The 15,367-nt window shown below is 37.3% G+C and overlaps 1 protein-coding gene across 8 annotated transcripts in view; it reads left to right on the top strand.

Annotated features, from left to right (window-relative positions):
- rmdn2 (regulator of microtubule dynamics 2) overlaps positions 1 to 15,367 on the top strand; it is a 47,765-nt gene that overhangs the window by 14,987 nt on the left and 17,411 nt on the right. For all 8 annotated transcript variants that reach the window (XM_088609612.1, XM_088609609.1, XM_088609613.1 and 5 more), the window contains 3 exons: positions 7,153 to 7,354; positions 8,336 to 8,438; positions 9,339 to 9,399. In XM_088609612.1, the coding sequence (XP_088465738.1) occupies positions 7,153 to 7,354; positions 8,336 to 8,438; positions 9,339 to 9,399 (366 nt within the window). The remainder of the gene's footprint in view (positions 1 to 7,152; positions 7,355 to 8,335; positions 8,439 to 9,338; positions 9,400 to 15,367) is intronic.

The following is a 15,367-nucleotide window of genomic DNA, read 5'->3' as shown; positions in this document are numbered from 1 at the left end:
GAGTTTAATCTTGTTGGGATGGTAACTATTGTTTCTTTGTCTGCAGGAATTGCTCAGTGACAGCTACTTTAAAACCCTCTGAAAGACTTTATTATTAACAAGGCTCTTATTTAGGCCATTGAAATGCTAAATCTTTTTAACCTGCATTTGAAAGCAGGTCTTTTATTTCCCTATAGCGTTACTAACATGGTAGTCTTAGTAACCAATAAATAAGCACTTTTTTTGTTGTTGTTTCACTAACCCTGCTGACAGTCTAATGGAATTCCCACCTTAAATTCAGTGTAAGGAAAGGGCTGGTTTCTATGTTTTCCTTTTAATTTTTCATTGCAAAGTTAAATGCATGTGAGTTTATCTAGCAACATATTTTAAATGACGTGGTCATTTAACTATTAAAATATTTGTTTTTGCTTTAAGATTCTATAGCATGCTGTCAGAAATGTTTCATGTTTTCTGCTTTGCTATAGAGCTGGTAATATCCATATATTTGTGTGCCTTCACCTGCCTGTAAACTTGGAACTAAGCAAAGGATTTTTTTTTTTAATCCCATTTTTGTTTTGAAGTGCCAGAAAAGTGTATTTTTCACTTGTAAAGGAGATAAATTCAGCCATATCTGTCACAACTACTTGCCAATGAATGTATGATATGATCCCTGTCTTGTTAGGAAACAAGTCTTGGGGAAAGATCTCAGTAATATGAACACTCTTCAAGAATGTTTGGTTTGACTTTTTGGTTACATAAACCAAAAAAGGTTACATTCTGCTAGTCTAGTATGATAATGAGCAACTAATTCTGGATCTCATCCAGCAGAGAAAAGCCAGGGTATCAGCTTAAAGAACACGACTGGGTAGCTTTTACCTTACTCTCACAACCCTTTGTAAAGAAACCCTTTGTGTTTCTTGATTGTAGATGTATTTCCATTTGTCCTCTGGGTTATGTTCCACTGTTTATTCTGAAGTCCACTGGGCTTACTTCCTTAATGCCTTTAGGACTTTTGCAAACTTGGATCAGTTATTCTTAGTCTTTTCTTTTGAAGACTAAAAGAGTTCATTTCTTTTAGGCTGTCAGTGTAGGTGGGGTATTTCTCTGAGCCTGGGAATGTTTCTTCTTTCTCTCCTTTGGACCGATCAATAGTATAACATGGTGAACAAAAATTAATGCATTGTTCTGAGTCTTGTTTCTTACAGTATAAAAATTCTAAACTTAAGCTTTGTTTCAGCTGTTGCCATCATTCTCCACATGATCCATGTCTGTCCTGTCCCATTTTACTTTTCTTGGGCTCTCATTCCGTCAATGTTGTGAACTTTGGATTTGGACTCAACCTCTACAGTTTCACAGTTCACCTCGCAATGCATACATATTATGATTGCAGTTCCTTAATAGTTCTCATGTGTATTTTTGATTTTTTGAAAATCTGAGATGTTAATACACCTGATTAGTACAACCAAGTCCAACATTAAAAGGTTTACCTCTGGCCAATTGTGGGTCTATTTTTGTGAAAATTTGTGTTCTTTTTAATATATACTGTATGAGCATTCTTTGCTAATCACTTAGTGGCAACTTCCTTTTTTGTAAGCTTCTAGAACTGTCAAAACAATGACTGCACCATGCTCAGTAAAGATAAAAAAAAGCACTGAAGATGGAAAGCTAAAAACATGTTTAAGAAATATTTGGCCATTTTAACTGATAGGCAACTATCAGTTAAACTATCAAAATGTGTTTTGAATCAGACAAAGTTAATTCACAGATTTCAAGTCTCATGCAATCCAATTCACACAATTACAGTGCCTTGCGAAAGTATTCGGCCCCCTTGAACTTTTCAACCTTTTGCCACATTTCAGGCTTCAAACATAAAGATATAAATTTTTTATTTTATGTGAAGAATCACCAACAAGTGGGACACAATTGTGAAGTGGAACGAAATCTATTGGATTTTTGAAACTTTTTTAACTAATAAAAAAATGAAAAGTGGGGAGTGCAAAATTATTCGGCCCCTTTACTTTCAGTGCAGCAAACTCACTCCAGAAGTTCAGCGAGGATCTCTGAATGATCCAATGTTGTCCTAAATGACTGATGGTGATAAATAGAATCCACCTGTGTGTAATCAAGTCTCTGTATAAATGCACCTGCTCTGTGATAGTCTCAAGGTTCTGTTGAAAGCGCAGAGAGCATCATGAAGACCAAGGAACACACCAGGCAGGTCCGTAATACTGTTGTGGAGAAGTTTAAAGCCGGATTTGGATACAAAAAGATTTCCCAAGCTTCAAACATCCCAAGGAGCACTGTGCAAGCGATCATCTTGAAATGGAAGGAGTATCAGACCACTGCAAATCTACCAAGACCTGGCCGTCCCTCTAAACCTTCAGCTCAGACAAGGAGAAGACTGATCAGAGATGCAGCCAAGAGGCCCATGATCACTCTGGATGAACTGCAGAGAACTACAGCTGAGGTGGGAGAGTCTGTCCATAGGACAACAATCAGTCTTACACTGCACAAATCTGGCCTTTATGGAAGAGTGGCAAGAAGAAAGCCATTTCTCAAAGATATCCATAAAAAGTCTCGTCTAAAGTTTGCCACAAGCCACCTGGGAGACACCCCAAACATGTGGAAGAAGGTGCTCTGGTCAGATGAAACCAAAATCGAACTTTTTGGCCACAATGCAAAACGATATGTTTGGCGTAAAAGCAACACAGCTCATCACCCTCAACACACCATCCCCACTGTCAAACATGGTGGTGGCAGCATCATGGTTTGGGCCTGCTTTTCTTCAGCAGGGACAGGGAAGATGGTTAAAATTGAGGGGAAGATGGATGCAGCCAAATACAGGACCATTCTGGATGAAAACCTGTTGGAGTCTGCAAAAGACCTGAAACTGGGACGGAGATTTATCTTCCAACAAGACAATGATCCCAAACATACAGCAAAATCTACAAAGGAATGGTTCACAAATAAACGTATCCAGGTGTTTGAATGGCCAAGTCAAAGTCCAGACCTGAATCCAATCGAGAATCTGTGGAAAGAGCTGAAAACTGCTGTTCACAAACGCTCTCCATCCAACCTCACTGAGCTCGAGCTGTTTTGCAAGGAAGAATGGGCAAGAATTTCAGTCTCTCGATGTGCAAAACTGATAGAGACATACCCCAAGCGACTTGCAGCTGTAATCGCAGCAAAAGGTGGCTCTACAAAGTATTAACGCAAGGGGGCCGAATAATTTTGCACGCCCCACTTTTCATTTTTTTATTAGTTAAAAAAGTTTCAAAAATCCAATAGATTTCGTTCCACTTCACAATTGTGTCCCACTTGTTGGTGATTCTTCACATAAAATAAAAAATTTATATCTTTATGTTTGAAGCCTGAAATGTGGCAAAAGGTTGAAAAGTTCAAGGGGGCCGAATACTTTCGCAAGGCACTGTAACTACAAAGCTCATGTATTACAGTCACACAGACCCCACCTTCCCATAATACCACATGCAAACAATTATTAAAGGAATTAACTCATGAAATTGTCCTGTCAAATTGTATGATTCTAGGAACACAATGGGAATTAATGTTTTAGCAGTTCTTATGTTTGAATTATCTGCAGTATTTAACGGGGAGAATAATCTCAATCTCTTAGATAAAGGGCTATGGTTTATGAGGCAGGGCTGGGAAAGGAAACATGAATAATTTGCACACTCATGTAAATCTCAGTACTTAGTACTGGAATCTATATACAAATAATATTTTTACTTCTAGTGTTTGCATAGAATTTTTATATAAATTTCCCCTATAATCTATATCATTTACACCCTAGAATAAATATTTATATCTTCTCCCTATGAGGCGTAAAAGCTGACTCCATGAACATGAGAAACTCATGTTCTAGCAGTGTAAGCCTGAAGCATTTCCTGCGTTGGTCATTGTGCACATCTGCATCTCTCTAAAAATCTGTGATATGCAAGAGAAGAAAAATGCAGGTGTTACAAACCCTGGAAATCTAGTGTAGACCAATATTGCTGAAGCTTGATAGATGCATACCACCTCTGTAGCCAGTCCTAGTAAATAGGACTCCTGAGTAAGGCCTTCTTGAATGGAAGCAGTGCAGTAATTTCCTTTTATAAACACTTAATTCTTGGGTACTGTTTTGAATTTGTTCTTTTAATATAACTGTTTTGACAATTCAGTCCAGATGGCTGGAGTAATTTATAAACGTAAGATGTGTCTTCCAGCCAAAATCCTATTCTTCTCCAAAGCCAGCTCTGGTGCAGAGAGTTTGAAAGGTGTGTTTAAACATGTGTCTGTATCCACTTGGCAAGGAGCTATGTTGTAAAGCTGGCAGGGGTTTGTCCTAATTCGTGCAGCATTGTGTCCAGAAAGCTGTGGAACAGAGTCTGCACAGGACATATTTGTCAATAAGTTGATTTTGTTAACTTTCATTTCTTTAGCTTTTATTAAACAGTCTGAAAAGAATACAGAAATCAAGTTTGGATTGGCTGATTTCCATGGTAATTTATTTCATTAAATGAATATGATAGCAATATATCTGCAGTGGCATATTGGTGAAGTATATGTCAAGTGCCCTGTACCATGTATATATTGGTTAAAAATTAAATAATTGTATTGAAAATGTTAAAAAAACATGTTAATCTCAAAACAGACTTTAATGCCTTTGTGAATGAAAGATTTATGAATTTACCTCTGGCAAAGAAGGTAGGTTTTAAACTTGGAATGTGCTGAGCTTTCAGTCTTTATAGCTCAATGTACAAAAAAAATGTAACATACTGAACAAAATAAAAAAAACGAACAAGTTCACATAGGCTAAGGATTCCCACATTGCTAACTCTGAAGCCATTTGTAGAGCTCTGTGAAAATGATTTACATGGTTCCTGCAACTCACAACTGGCAACCCACTGAAGCTAAGCAGGTGTGAGCCTGGTCAGTACCTGGATGGGAGACCTCCTGGGAAAAACTAAGGTTGCTGCTGGAAGAGGTGTTAGTGGGGCCAGCAGGGGGCGCTCACCCTGTGGTCCATGTGGGTCCTAATGCCCCAGTATAGTGATGGGGACACTATACTGTAAACAGGCGCCGTCCTTCGGATGAGACGTAAAACCGAGGTCCTGACTCTCTGTGGTCATTAAAAATCCCAGGGTGCTTCTCGAAAAGAGTAGGGGTGTAACCCCGGTTTCCTGGCCGAATTTCCAATTGGCCCTTACCAATCATGGCCTCCTAATAATCCCCTTCTATGAATTGGCTACATTACTCTGCTCTCCTCCCCACTGATAGCTGATGTGTGGTGAGCGTTCTGGCGCACTATGGCTGCCGTCGCATCATCCAGGTGGATGCTGCACATTGGTGGTGGTGGAGGGGAGTCCCCATTACCTGTAAAGCGCTTTGAGGGGAGTGTCCAGAAAAGCGCTATATAAGTGTAAGCAATTATTATTATTATTATTATTATTATTATTCTCTAACTCTAATATCTTATTTGCCTTAGGTGCTTTAAAGTATGATATACAGTATACAACTGAAGTGATTGTCTTCTGTGGCACCCTGCATATTATCAATGGGAAGGGTGTTTTTTGAATAACAGACAATGCAGGTCACACCCAAATGTAAAGAACTCTAAACAGCTTAGAGTTGCACTAATGTATCTCTACAGACTACTGGCAATGCAGTGGCCTTTGAATGAAGACAAACAACAGTTTGAGCTCAGCATAAAGTAAAGTAGATCACGTATATTGGGTTACTGTGTTACAAATATGCTTAATGTGCTTTTACTGTGATAATTCAAAGTTTGGACCGATGATCAAAGGACAACTGCAAAAAATCCTGTTGCATTTTCTTTTGATATAATAAAGAAAGGTGCTTCATGTAAAAGCATTTGCTATATGTGCTGTCATGTTATTTGGCATTATTGACTATGTAGGGATTAGCTATGCTTATTAAAAAGGGTATCATTTTCTATAAAACCTTTTCTTACAAAAATACTTTTTTTGTAAAGTTAGAAACCTTCTGTGCAATTGAATGTAAACATGGCATCTTACAATTTTTAATGCTCTTTCTGTTTGAGCTTTGTGAATGCAAGCGTAGTTCATACATGCCCAGTGTGTGAAAGCTGTGTTTTAAATAACTGAGCTGTGAACGTAAAACATGTAGCGTGTCCCAACTCTGCATTTTGTTTCACCAGAAAACATTGAGAAACCAGGGTGCAGACAGATAAAAACCAAATATGCACATCAAAGTAACATCAGAAACATTTAAGTAGCAGCTGTTGACAACAAGAGCACAAGCTATACAAACATGGATCCAGTTGAATAAAACCCATTTGTCTTTTTTTTTACTGTCCATATTTGTGATCAGTAATAAATTTGGCTCTAAAGTGTTTTTTTGCCTTTCTTTTTGCAACTTTTCAGATTAAAAAACTTGCCTCTTATTCTACTGATTAATGTATTGCTTAGAGTTAAAGTTGTAATAGGATGTATATTATTTTTTTCAGGTACTTATGTTTTATATGCAGTGGTGGGTTGATGTATTTGGTTCTCAAAAATTATTCTTTTGAAAGTGTCGAACACTCAGCGGTGGGACCACAGCATAAAGTGCTGTTCATTGTGGGTGTTGTAATGTATAGTCATGAGTTAGTGGCATATGACTGTGCTGAAGGTGAAAGAAAAAATATCAATCTGAAACGTTTGCATCTTCAAACAGTATAAAGAGGGTACATTTGAAGACTCTGTCCTTCAGAAAAAAGTACTTCAAACTCTTCTGCACACCAGACGTTTTGATGTGTAGTACAAAGAATTGCTGGTGGTTGGAAATGTTAGATTCCAGATTCAAAATGTACTTTCATGCACATACTGTACAGTAATATAATGGATTCCTTTCACATCCAGCTTGTAAGATAATTTTTTAGCTGACTACCTTTTATGCATTTTTCCATGCGTAACATGACCTCCATTATTTACATCTTTAATGTAATGTGACACACCATTTGTGGCTGTTTGCTTTAATGTGGATCCTGTTCTGTGTTGCTCATAAACCATAATTCTGTCCTCTATATAGATAGTTTATAGGAAACTGCCTAGCTTTTCGAGTTATGTATCCGAAGCGTTAATAAATCCTTGCATAAAGCAAGTCATTGCAGTGTGTTCTGAATAACGAAACTGTGTGTCTTTATTTCAGATATGTCACTGCTCACACCGACACGGAAGAGGAGCTGGATGAGGAGCATAAGGCCTGTAAAGTGAGGCGCCTGATCATAGAGGATGCTGAGGAAGAGAAGGATGAGTTCACAGTCCTCATAAAGAAGGCTGACTCTTTGCATAGAGGTCCAGAGTCGGAGAAGAAGGAAGGATTTATGATGCTGCTGGAGAGGAAGGATGAGGTGCAGTCTTAGCACTGACATTGCTTTTTAACCTCTTGACCTACTTTGACCTACTTACCGAGGAGCAATTTTATAGTCACTGTAAACTCCCTTGAAATAAAAGAAAAACACCCTGAACGTAAGCTACATGGGTTACTTTGGTAACCATTCCCATTCTTTCCACATTTTCCTTCGTGGACAAACTTCATTTTAATGAATTAAATTGTCTGTTTCTTCGGTTTATTAAAAACGGACAAACTTTGTTGACAAAAAAGACTGCTTTGACATAATGAATTCTGAAATGATACCAGTCTCAAATACACCAGTGTTAGCAGGTTTTTGTCGGCTCCAGGGCCTGTATGTAACCTGCAACCCCAGGTACCTAGTGATGCCTACTTGAGGGACTGAACTGAGACCTTGGAGGCAGGCATTTTTGTCTGTCATCTGAAGCAGACAAGGCTGATCTTTATTCTTGATCTGCCTAGCTTTGATATAAAATACATTATGTTAAACAACAGATCTATATTTTGTGGTCCTGTGAACCTGTTAAATAATTGTAGATAGCTGTTTAATGGGGTTCATTGTAAAGGTTAAGTAGAAAGTTAAGCTGCAGATCTTTCCACTGAAGGTGCAAATGCAGGACATCCCACTGTCCTTTCCAGCCTCCCCCCACCAATGCAGGAGCCCTTTGACTCATTTTACCTGCCTTGTCCACATGGCCAGACTCTTATAGGTCAAATACCAAGTGTCTTATTATTTAAATAATGCAAACACTTCCTACTGGGGGCATGTTTGTATCTCCTGAACTTTTAATAAATGAATTATCTTGAAGAAGGTTAGTTTCATAAATTTGGCAAAAAGACCCAGACTGTTTTTTTTTTTCATTTCAGTTACAATTAAAGCCCGAAACTGTGTGTAGTGCTCAAATTTGTCATAACCCTCTTTGATCTGCATCCCACTCTCAATAGTGACGTGATCATATCTTGTCTCCTGTGTGCTTAGTATGGTCAGAGAGCTCCATTTCTCTGGCGCCTGGCTCGTGCGTATGGGGATGTGTATGATATGACTTCAGACACTGAGGACAAGAAAAGCTATGCAGAGGCAGGTAGGCCATAGCCCTGATATTTCCTTTAAAGCATTTTTTTTGTCAATGATGCATGACATAATACCTACTGGAACGTGTTTTGCATAAGAATGATCCAGACTCGTATCGCTTTTATTTTTGAGGGGGAAGTGTACACACCTATTAACTTGATTAATTGGGTATTAGCATAAAGCAGTGCTATTTAAAGTATCTGAGATATTTCCTAACACATTATTTCTTTTGAGATGAGTTGAACGTGGAAGTGTTGAAATAGCCTAAAAAATAATCACCTCCAATAAATGTTCAGTAAGAGTTGAGAAAGTTCTTTTAAAGTGGATTAAATTTGAATGCATAGAGAACTGTTATTAGTTAAGCAGCAAAACAGTGATTTGTTGGTCCTACAATCCCAAGTCTGAAGCTGTGAATGCTGTATAGGTACTTCTGTTATTCTGGCCATGAAGTCAAAGCGGAGCTGTTTTAGATCTTTTATGTTTCAGGGTTCATTTATATTACAACAATATCATCTGTTCTGCACGTGTCTCCATTGCACATCATGTTAAAATAAGTGGCCATATGCCACAGTGGTTAGAAATATCCCCATTCTTACTATACTGTACATAACCCTTTTAAAAATCACACATTTTAACAATTTTGCAGGAGATTTTTAAAATTGTATACATTTTAAAAAGTTTATGTACAGATGTGTCTTTGTGTTTAAGATCTGTCTTTCTCCTGTGAAATGTCCTGATGAGCACATTTCATAGAAGTTATGTTTTCAAGTTGCTTCTAGCACCTCTGCAGATAGATGGCTTATCCTAAATGACCTTAAGGTTGAGTTTAAACCTCTGAATGTATATTTATTTTTTTAATCTGTGAACAAACTTTATTGTAAATGTTTATTTCATGCATTGTGTTTTCCAGGGAAGATATATGGAGAACAAGCTATTACTTCTGATCCCATGTGTCCTGATAGCCATCAATGGTAAGGCCTTTTTGTAATCATCAGTTGCATTATATACTGTACAAGCAGATTTTCTCAAGTCCATAATTTTAAATGTCATGTTCAATGAACAAGGGTAGACAATCTTATTGCTTAAAATAGCTAAATATTTAAGACCCATTTTCCCTTTCTGCTATTAAAAGCCTAGATCAGAAAGGCCGTGACACCTAGAGGTCTTTTTTGACAGTTTGCATCTTGCAAAACCAAAAAGAAATTGAAGATCAGTTCCCCTCAGCAGTCATGCCTCTCAGTGCCCACTCAAAAAGCTGCTGTCTGAAACCACAACTGAGAGGTTCAACCGTTCAACTGTACATATTGCACACACTAGAATCAAAACCGTTTGTGTGGTAAATTGAAAGTTACAGTAATCAGTTCAGTGAAAATTGAAGCGGAAAATCTTGGTGTATTAAATGCTCTTTATGCTAAACCTAGCAGGGGTTTTCTGGTGGAACTGTTGTAGATATGCATTAAACCGTGAGAAAGCTGCATGCTGTGCCCAAGTACTGTCTGAAATTTCAAATAAAGGAACGTACCAACAAAGGCAACATCTCTTCCTATTTGCTTTAAAAACCCAAATGTAAGCATTTACAAGCAAACCATGGTTTTGCAGAAAAAAACAACACTTTAAAGGTACATTCTCTGTGGTTTACTTCATTGGTCAATTTTAATCATCATAAGAATCAGTCTTTTCTCTAATTCCAAATACAGGTTTGTTTTGTAAATCTCTTTCCGAAAATGTATCTAGGGAGATATGTAAGAGAAATCATTATTACATTACAGACACTTGAAGGGCTTTGCCCAAAAAAAAACTTGTTACAAGCAGGTAATCAGATTTCCAGATCTATGATGTTCTTGAAATAGCTCTCAGAAAGCTACCAGTCTACAGCATTGGCAAGGTCTTTAGCCTGACAAAGGGCATATGTTTCCTCATCAGAATGGAATTTATTTTTAATTCACCTAGAAATATGGAGAATCCAGACACATGCAGGCCACAGAGATGTGATTTGTGGATCCATAAAATTGAATCAGATTGTTCTGCTGCAGAAATTCTTAACATGACAAATAATACTAAAGATTTCATCCGTACATAATTTTAGACAAAGCATTTAAATTGCAGATATGCTGCATTGTTAAAGATTGGGAGAATTATTATCATAGAATTAATTGCCTCATTCAAAACAAATACTGAAGCATGAGTGCATGACGATTATAAATGTATAATCTTATAAGTTCAGTATTACTAGTGTGTGTAGTACTAGGAAATATCTGTGGGTTATAACATTTGACAGATCACCAAAAACAGTGTTTCTTGTGACAGAGAAGCATTGTGACAACATGAAACTGTTGTGTTCCTCTTTGTTGTTACCTGGTTTTAAAAGCTGCCAGTGTGATTTTTGAGATTGTTGGGTATCATGAAAACATGGGATAAGTGTTAATTTGTAAATTGATTTCTCTCAGTGTATCACATTTTCACATTAATATTGCTGCATTCAAAATGTTCTGTGCTTGGCAACTATGTGCACAATGTTTCAGAGTAATGTGATTTGTCTCCTGGAATACACATGCAAGCAGATATCCAAAACCATACAAAAGAAGCACTGACTAACATTCCAGAAGACACCAGACAGTCTCAGCCCCCATAATAAAGGGTGATGAATCTCATATTCTACTCACTATAAAAAAATTATCAGTTTTTATTATTTGAGTGTAAGTGATGCATTTTCAAGGTTAATGATCTGGATAAATATTTTCAGTTGTGGCAGTTTGTTCTTTCAAATCTTGATTTTATAAGACATTGTCTGCAAAGGTAATGAAACACTAGTTAGGCTTAGTTTAGTGCAGTCTTTTAAAGCTTGTGAGTAAGGTTAGTAGCTAAACACTGGAAATCAACCTCACGGAAACTGGTTTTGAGAGAGAATGTATATACTGTTTCAATGCAGTATTGGTTCCAGTTTCATTATTACTTACCTCTATGTGTTAAAGCTATGAAGTAGCACAAATTTAACTGGTTTGCAAATTAGACAACACTTAAAAGAATGTTTTCCCTTTGTGATTTATGTCACAGTAAATTCTGGCATAGTACTGGATCGAACAATTCACATGAGGATTGTTAGTGCATTCAATTTAAATAAGTTGGAAAAAAGTACATATGTCTTTCTTCTAAATAATAGTGTATGATGTCATACCGATTATACACTAGCTTGTTTTTTGGTAGGTTAGTGGTTCATCCATTTTTGTCCTCAACTTGTTTGTACAGGCATTGGCATTCACTCATTTTCCTCTTTGCCAGGTGAGAAAGTGAACAAATGAAATATGATTAGAAAGCTTCGTTCTCATCATAAAAATATCTGTCATTAACGTTTGTGTTCTAATGAAAGAACAAATTTATTGTTTTGAGAATGAGGCAGTTGAAGTCCTGCCAAAGACGTTTCCTTGTCGCTGTCAAAAATGTGCTTTCTTATTTCCTGATAAACTAATTGATAAGATGTACTGTTAAGACTCCTGTTTGAAGTGCAATTATTTTAATACAAACGTAATTTTCCTCCTGTGTGTCAGTTACACAGTTGCAAGTGGCTGGACACATAGGACAAGAGAACTGTCTCTCTCAAACCAATGCAGGCTGCCCTGTTTATCCTGTCATAGTCATCATTTTTTTGCAAGTCAGCTTCTTTTGTTTGCTTGAGCCCCATGCTGCAGTAAACAAATTAATTTTATAGGCGTATGCAAACGTTATCTAGCATCGTCTTCATTCTGGTGAGTTGCAGGCTTCTTATGAATGGGGGGAAAGACAATGCTTCTGCTCTCACTGAAGACATGCAAGTTGATAAATCACTTCCTTATCATTCATGTGGTTGCCTTAAAATAGTGTACTTTAATAAAATAAAAAGATAGATTTAAAAAATATTAAGTGTTTTGTTTTGTTCAAACTATTGTCTTTGGTTATATACAGGGTTATATAATCATGGTGAACTCTCCATGACTCCACCCCTGACTGCACTGCAGATAAGCTAGTTTGAGATGGCTTATTTGAATTGTGCAATCTCAAACTTGTACTCCCTCTGTCATTTGTACAAACGTTTGATCATAAATTCCTGTTCATTCCTCTGTTCTTAAACAATATAGCCTAGTTTCAAATAGATTAATCAATACATCAAATGGTGAATAATTAAAAAAAACATCAATGATATGACTTTGAATGCTGAGGACAAGAATTTGACTTGAGATGTCCTAATCTAACAATTGTCCACAGAACTAAGTCTTCAGCAGTCTGTTTTACTCAAACATACAGTCTATTCACTGGTCACTGTTTGCTGTTCACTATAAATGTGTGAAAGTCTTCATCATTAAATAGTGAATGTACACTTTCAGAATGTACTCTTCTTTATGTGTGCAATATTAGCTTGATTTGTTTGTTTCGTATAGAAGTGGGAGGGCTAGGGAGCCAAGGTTGTGAAACCACTTTATCAGTAGAGCCTGGGCAGTGTTTTGCAGTATTGAATATACGTTACACTGCCATGCAGGCATTTCAGATTGATATCTTAAGTGCAGAAAACATTGACAAGAGCTTAACGGCATTTTGATATAGTTTTACTGCACATGATGAGCTTGCATGAAAGAAGAAAAAACTGTTTTCAGAAATACAAGAAGTGTGCTTATAAATGTGTTTTATACTGTATACTGTATATTTGTATGCCTTTTTGATATATACAGTGTAATGCATAACTGCAAGTCTCTGTGGTCTTGATTTATGATGCTTTAGAGGTTGTTTACACATAACTTGAAATGCTCATCACAACTGATAGTTGGAAAACTATAAGAACAAAAGACTTCAATATAATAATTAAAGTGTTTTGATTTCAGTATTAGAATTGCTGCTTAACTTATTTGTCTACCTGTGCTGTTATACTGTTGGCTCAAGAAGCAACGCTACTTGTGCATTAGAACCACAAAATAGCAGAGTAGCAGAATTACTTCAGTGGTCATAAGCCAAGACCAGACTAGTTATTTCAGAATGTAATTAGCATGGATTGGGATTGTGAAGATTCTCTTCAACCTGCTCATGCAAGCTGCCACCACACACCTCTATGAATGTTTGGTATCCAAAAAGATTTTGCTTCTGATAAAACTACCGATTAAACTAAATTTCTGTTAGCTAATGGAATTTTCTTAGTGCTCACTGTAATTCATTTTGATCTTTTGGGAAGGGAAAAGGGGGCAGCACAGAGGTGCAGTGGTTAGTATTTCTGTCTAGCTGTACTGGGGCCCTCAGTTTCTGTCCAGACGTGAGGTGCTATCTGTGTGGAGCTTGTGTGTTCTCAATGTGTTCACGGGAGTTTCCTCCCACAGCCCAGAAACATACTGGAAGGTTAACTGGCCCCTGGTACCATTGACCCAGATGTGAGAGTGTGCAGGTCTGTGTTTGTCTGAGTGCCCTGCGAAGGGCCGGCCTCGCGTCTAGGATGTGCCCTGCCTTGCCTCTGTTGCTTTTAGGAATAGGCTCCAGCTCCCCTTCGACCCTGAATTGATTAAAATTAGTCCAACTAAATTAGTATTTAGCTCTCCACATTTTTAATACTAGTATAGTGTCTCCCACAATAACAGAGCATCTTTTAAACATGCCTTTTATTACAGAAAGAATTAATACATAAATTACAAGAGTATCTGATAAAAAGTTAACAACTACCAATAGTATAGACCTCAGATTTTATCTCATGGGCTAGATTAATCTTTTTTACTCTTGCTCTTTGCATGTCATGTTTTTTTTTTCTTTTGAAAAGTTTTTGCCTTGAGTTTTGTTTTGTGACTTGCTGTTATGAAACAGATACTTGTTAGCTGTCTAGTTCCACTGGGTGGTTGACCTCTTCTTGTCAGGCTATTGATTTTTTTGTTAGAGACCTTGACAATGAGTTATATGAGTTTGCAAGTTATAGTTTGGCATTTAGCCATAAACATTAAGCAAATTTTAAAATGGTTCTGCTTCTTTGTGAATTACGTTATGTGTTTTATAGAAAGCTGGAACAAATTAAGAAGTGTCTGTGTGTGACCCCTCCCCCCGTGACCTCCTTTCCTGATGGAATGGATTTGTTGTGACATTTTCTGTGCAAAATTTTGTTTATTATACAGGGTGAACCGGATCTTCATGTACAATTGCAAAATATTGCTCAAAATAGACGTTTATCTTTCAACTTGATATCTGTAAGTCTTCTTTGAAGGGTGTTTTCATTTTTTTGAGTTTTGAAAAGCAGCCTAATGTCTAAAACATTCTGGATGCTTTGCTTGTATTAGTACTTAAAAGACTTAACGTGAAAACACTTCTAGGGACGGTAAATTTAAAACTATGGTTTTGGCACATGTAAATTGTTAGAAATGAATTATAGAGCTTGTCTTGAAGGAGGGAAAAACAGCTTTCCAGCTATTAGCAGGTAATATTGCGTGCCTGTGGTGTACCAGGTTAAGCGTGAGAGTGAAGCCTCAAATGTGACTATGGCTGAGGGTTTGTTTTGCAAGTGATACTGAGCTTTCTAACCACATAAGCTGGAGCCGTACTTGTGGTATTGAACCTGCATGAGAGCCTTCGCTTAAGAAGCCTGCACAGCAAATGTGGGTTAACCCTGCCTTCCATTAGTCATGAGAGAAAACATTCCGTCCCATCACAGGCCACGGCAAGGCAATTGCTTTTTCATAAGAAGGCTTCACAGCAGAATCTCTTGGGCAACAACACATTTTACTGGCTGAATGGCATCTGGCATTGTTAGGTGGCATGGTGCTGTGATGCTGGCTGCCCTCTGTGAATTGTGCTTTTAATTCCCAAGATGTGGGGGGAAAGGGACTTTCTAAGCTGTGTAACCAAATCTTAAGTAGAGCTGCATTCCTGATTAGAACAGATAAAATAATATATGGCTCCTACTAAAAAGCGAATGATGTAAGTGGATGTTATAAGTAGCACTGT

This window comes from Lepisosteus platostomus, chromosome 17, assembly GCF_059453375.1.
Source record: "Lepisosteus platostomus isolate fLepPlt1 chromosome 17, fLepPlt1.hap1, whole genome shotgun sequence".
NCBI classification, from domain to species: domain Eukaryota; kingdom Metazoa; phylum Chordata; class Actinopteri; order Semionotiformes; family Lepisosteidae; genus Lepisosteus; species Lepisosteus platostomus.
The sequence above is the reverse complement of the archived record's forward strand: the minus strand, read 5'-3'. Positions and strand labels throughout refer to the sequence as shown.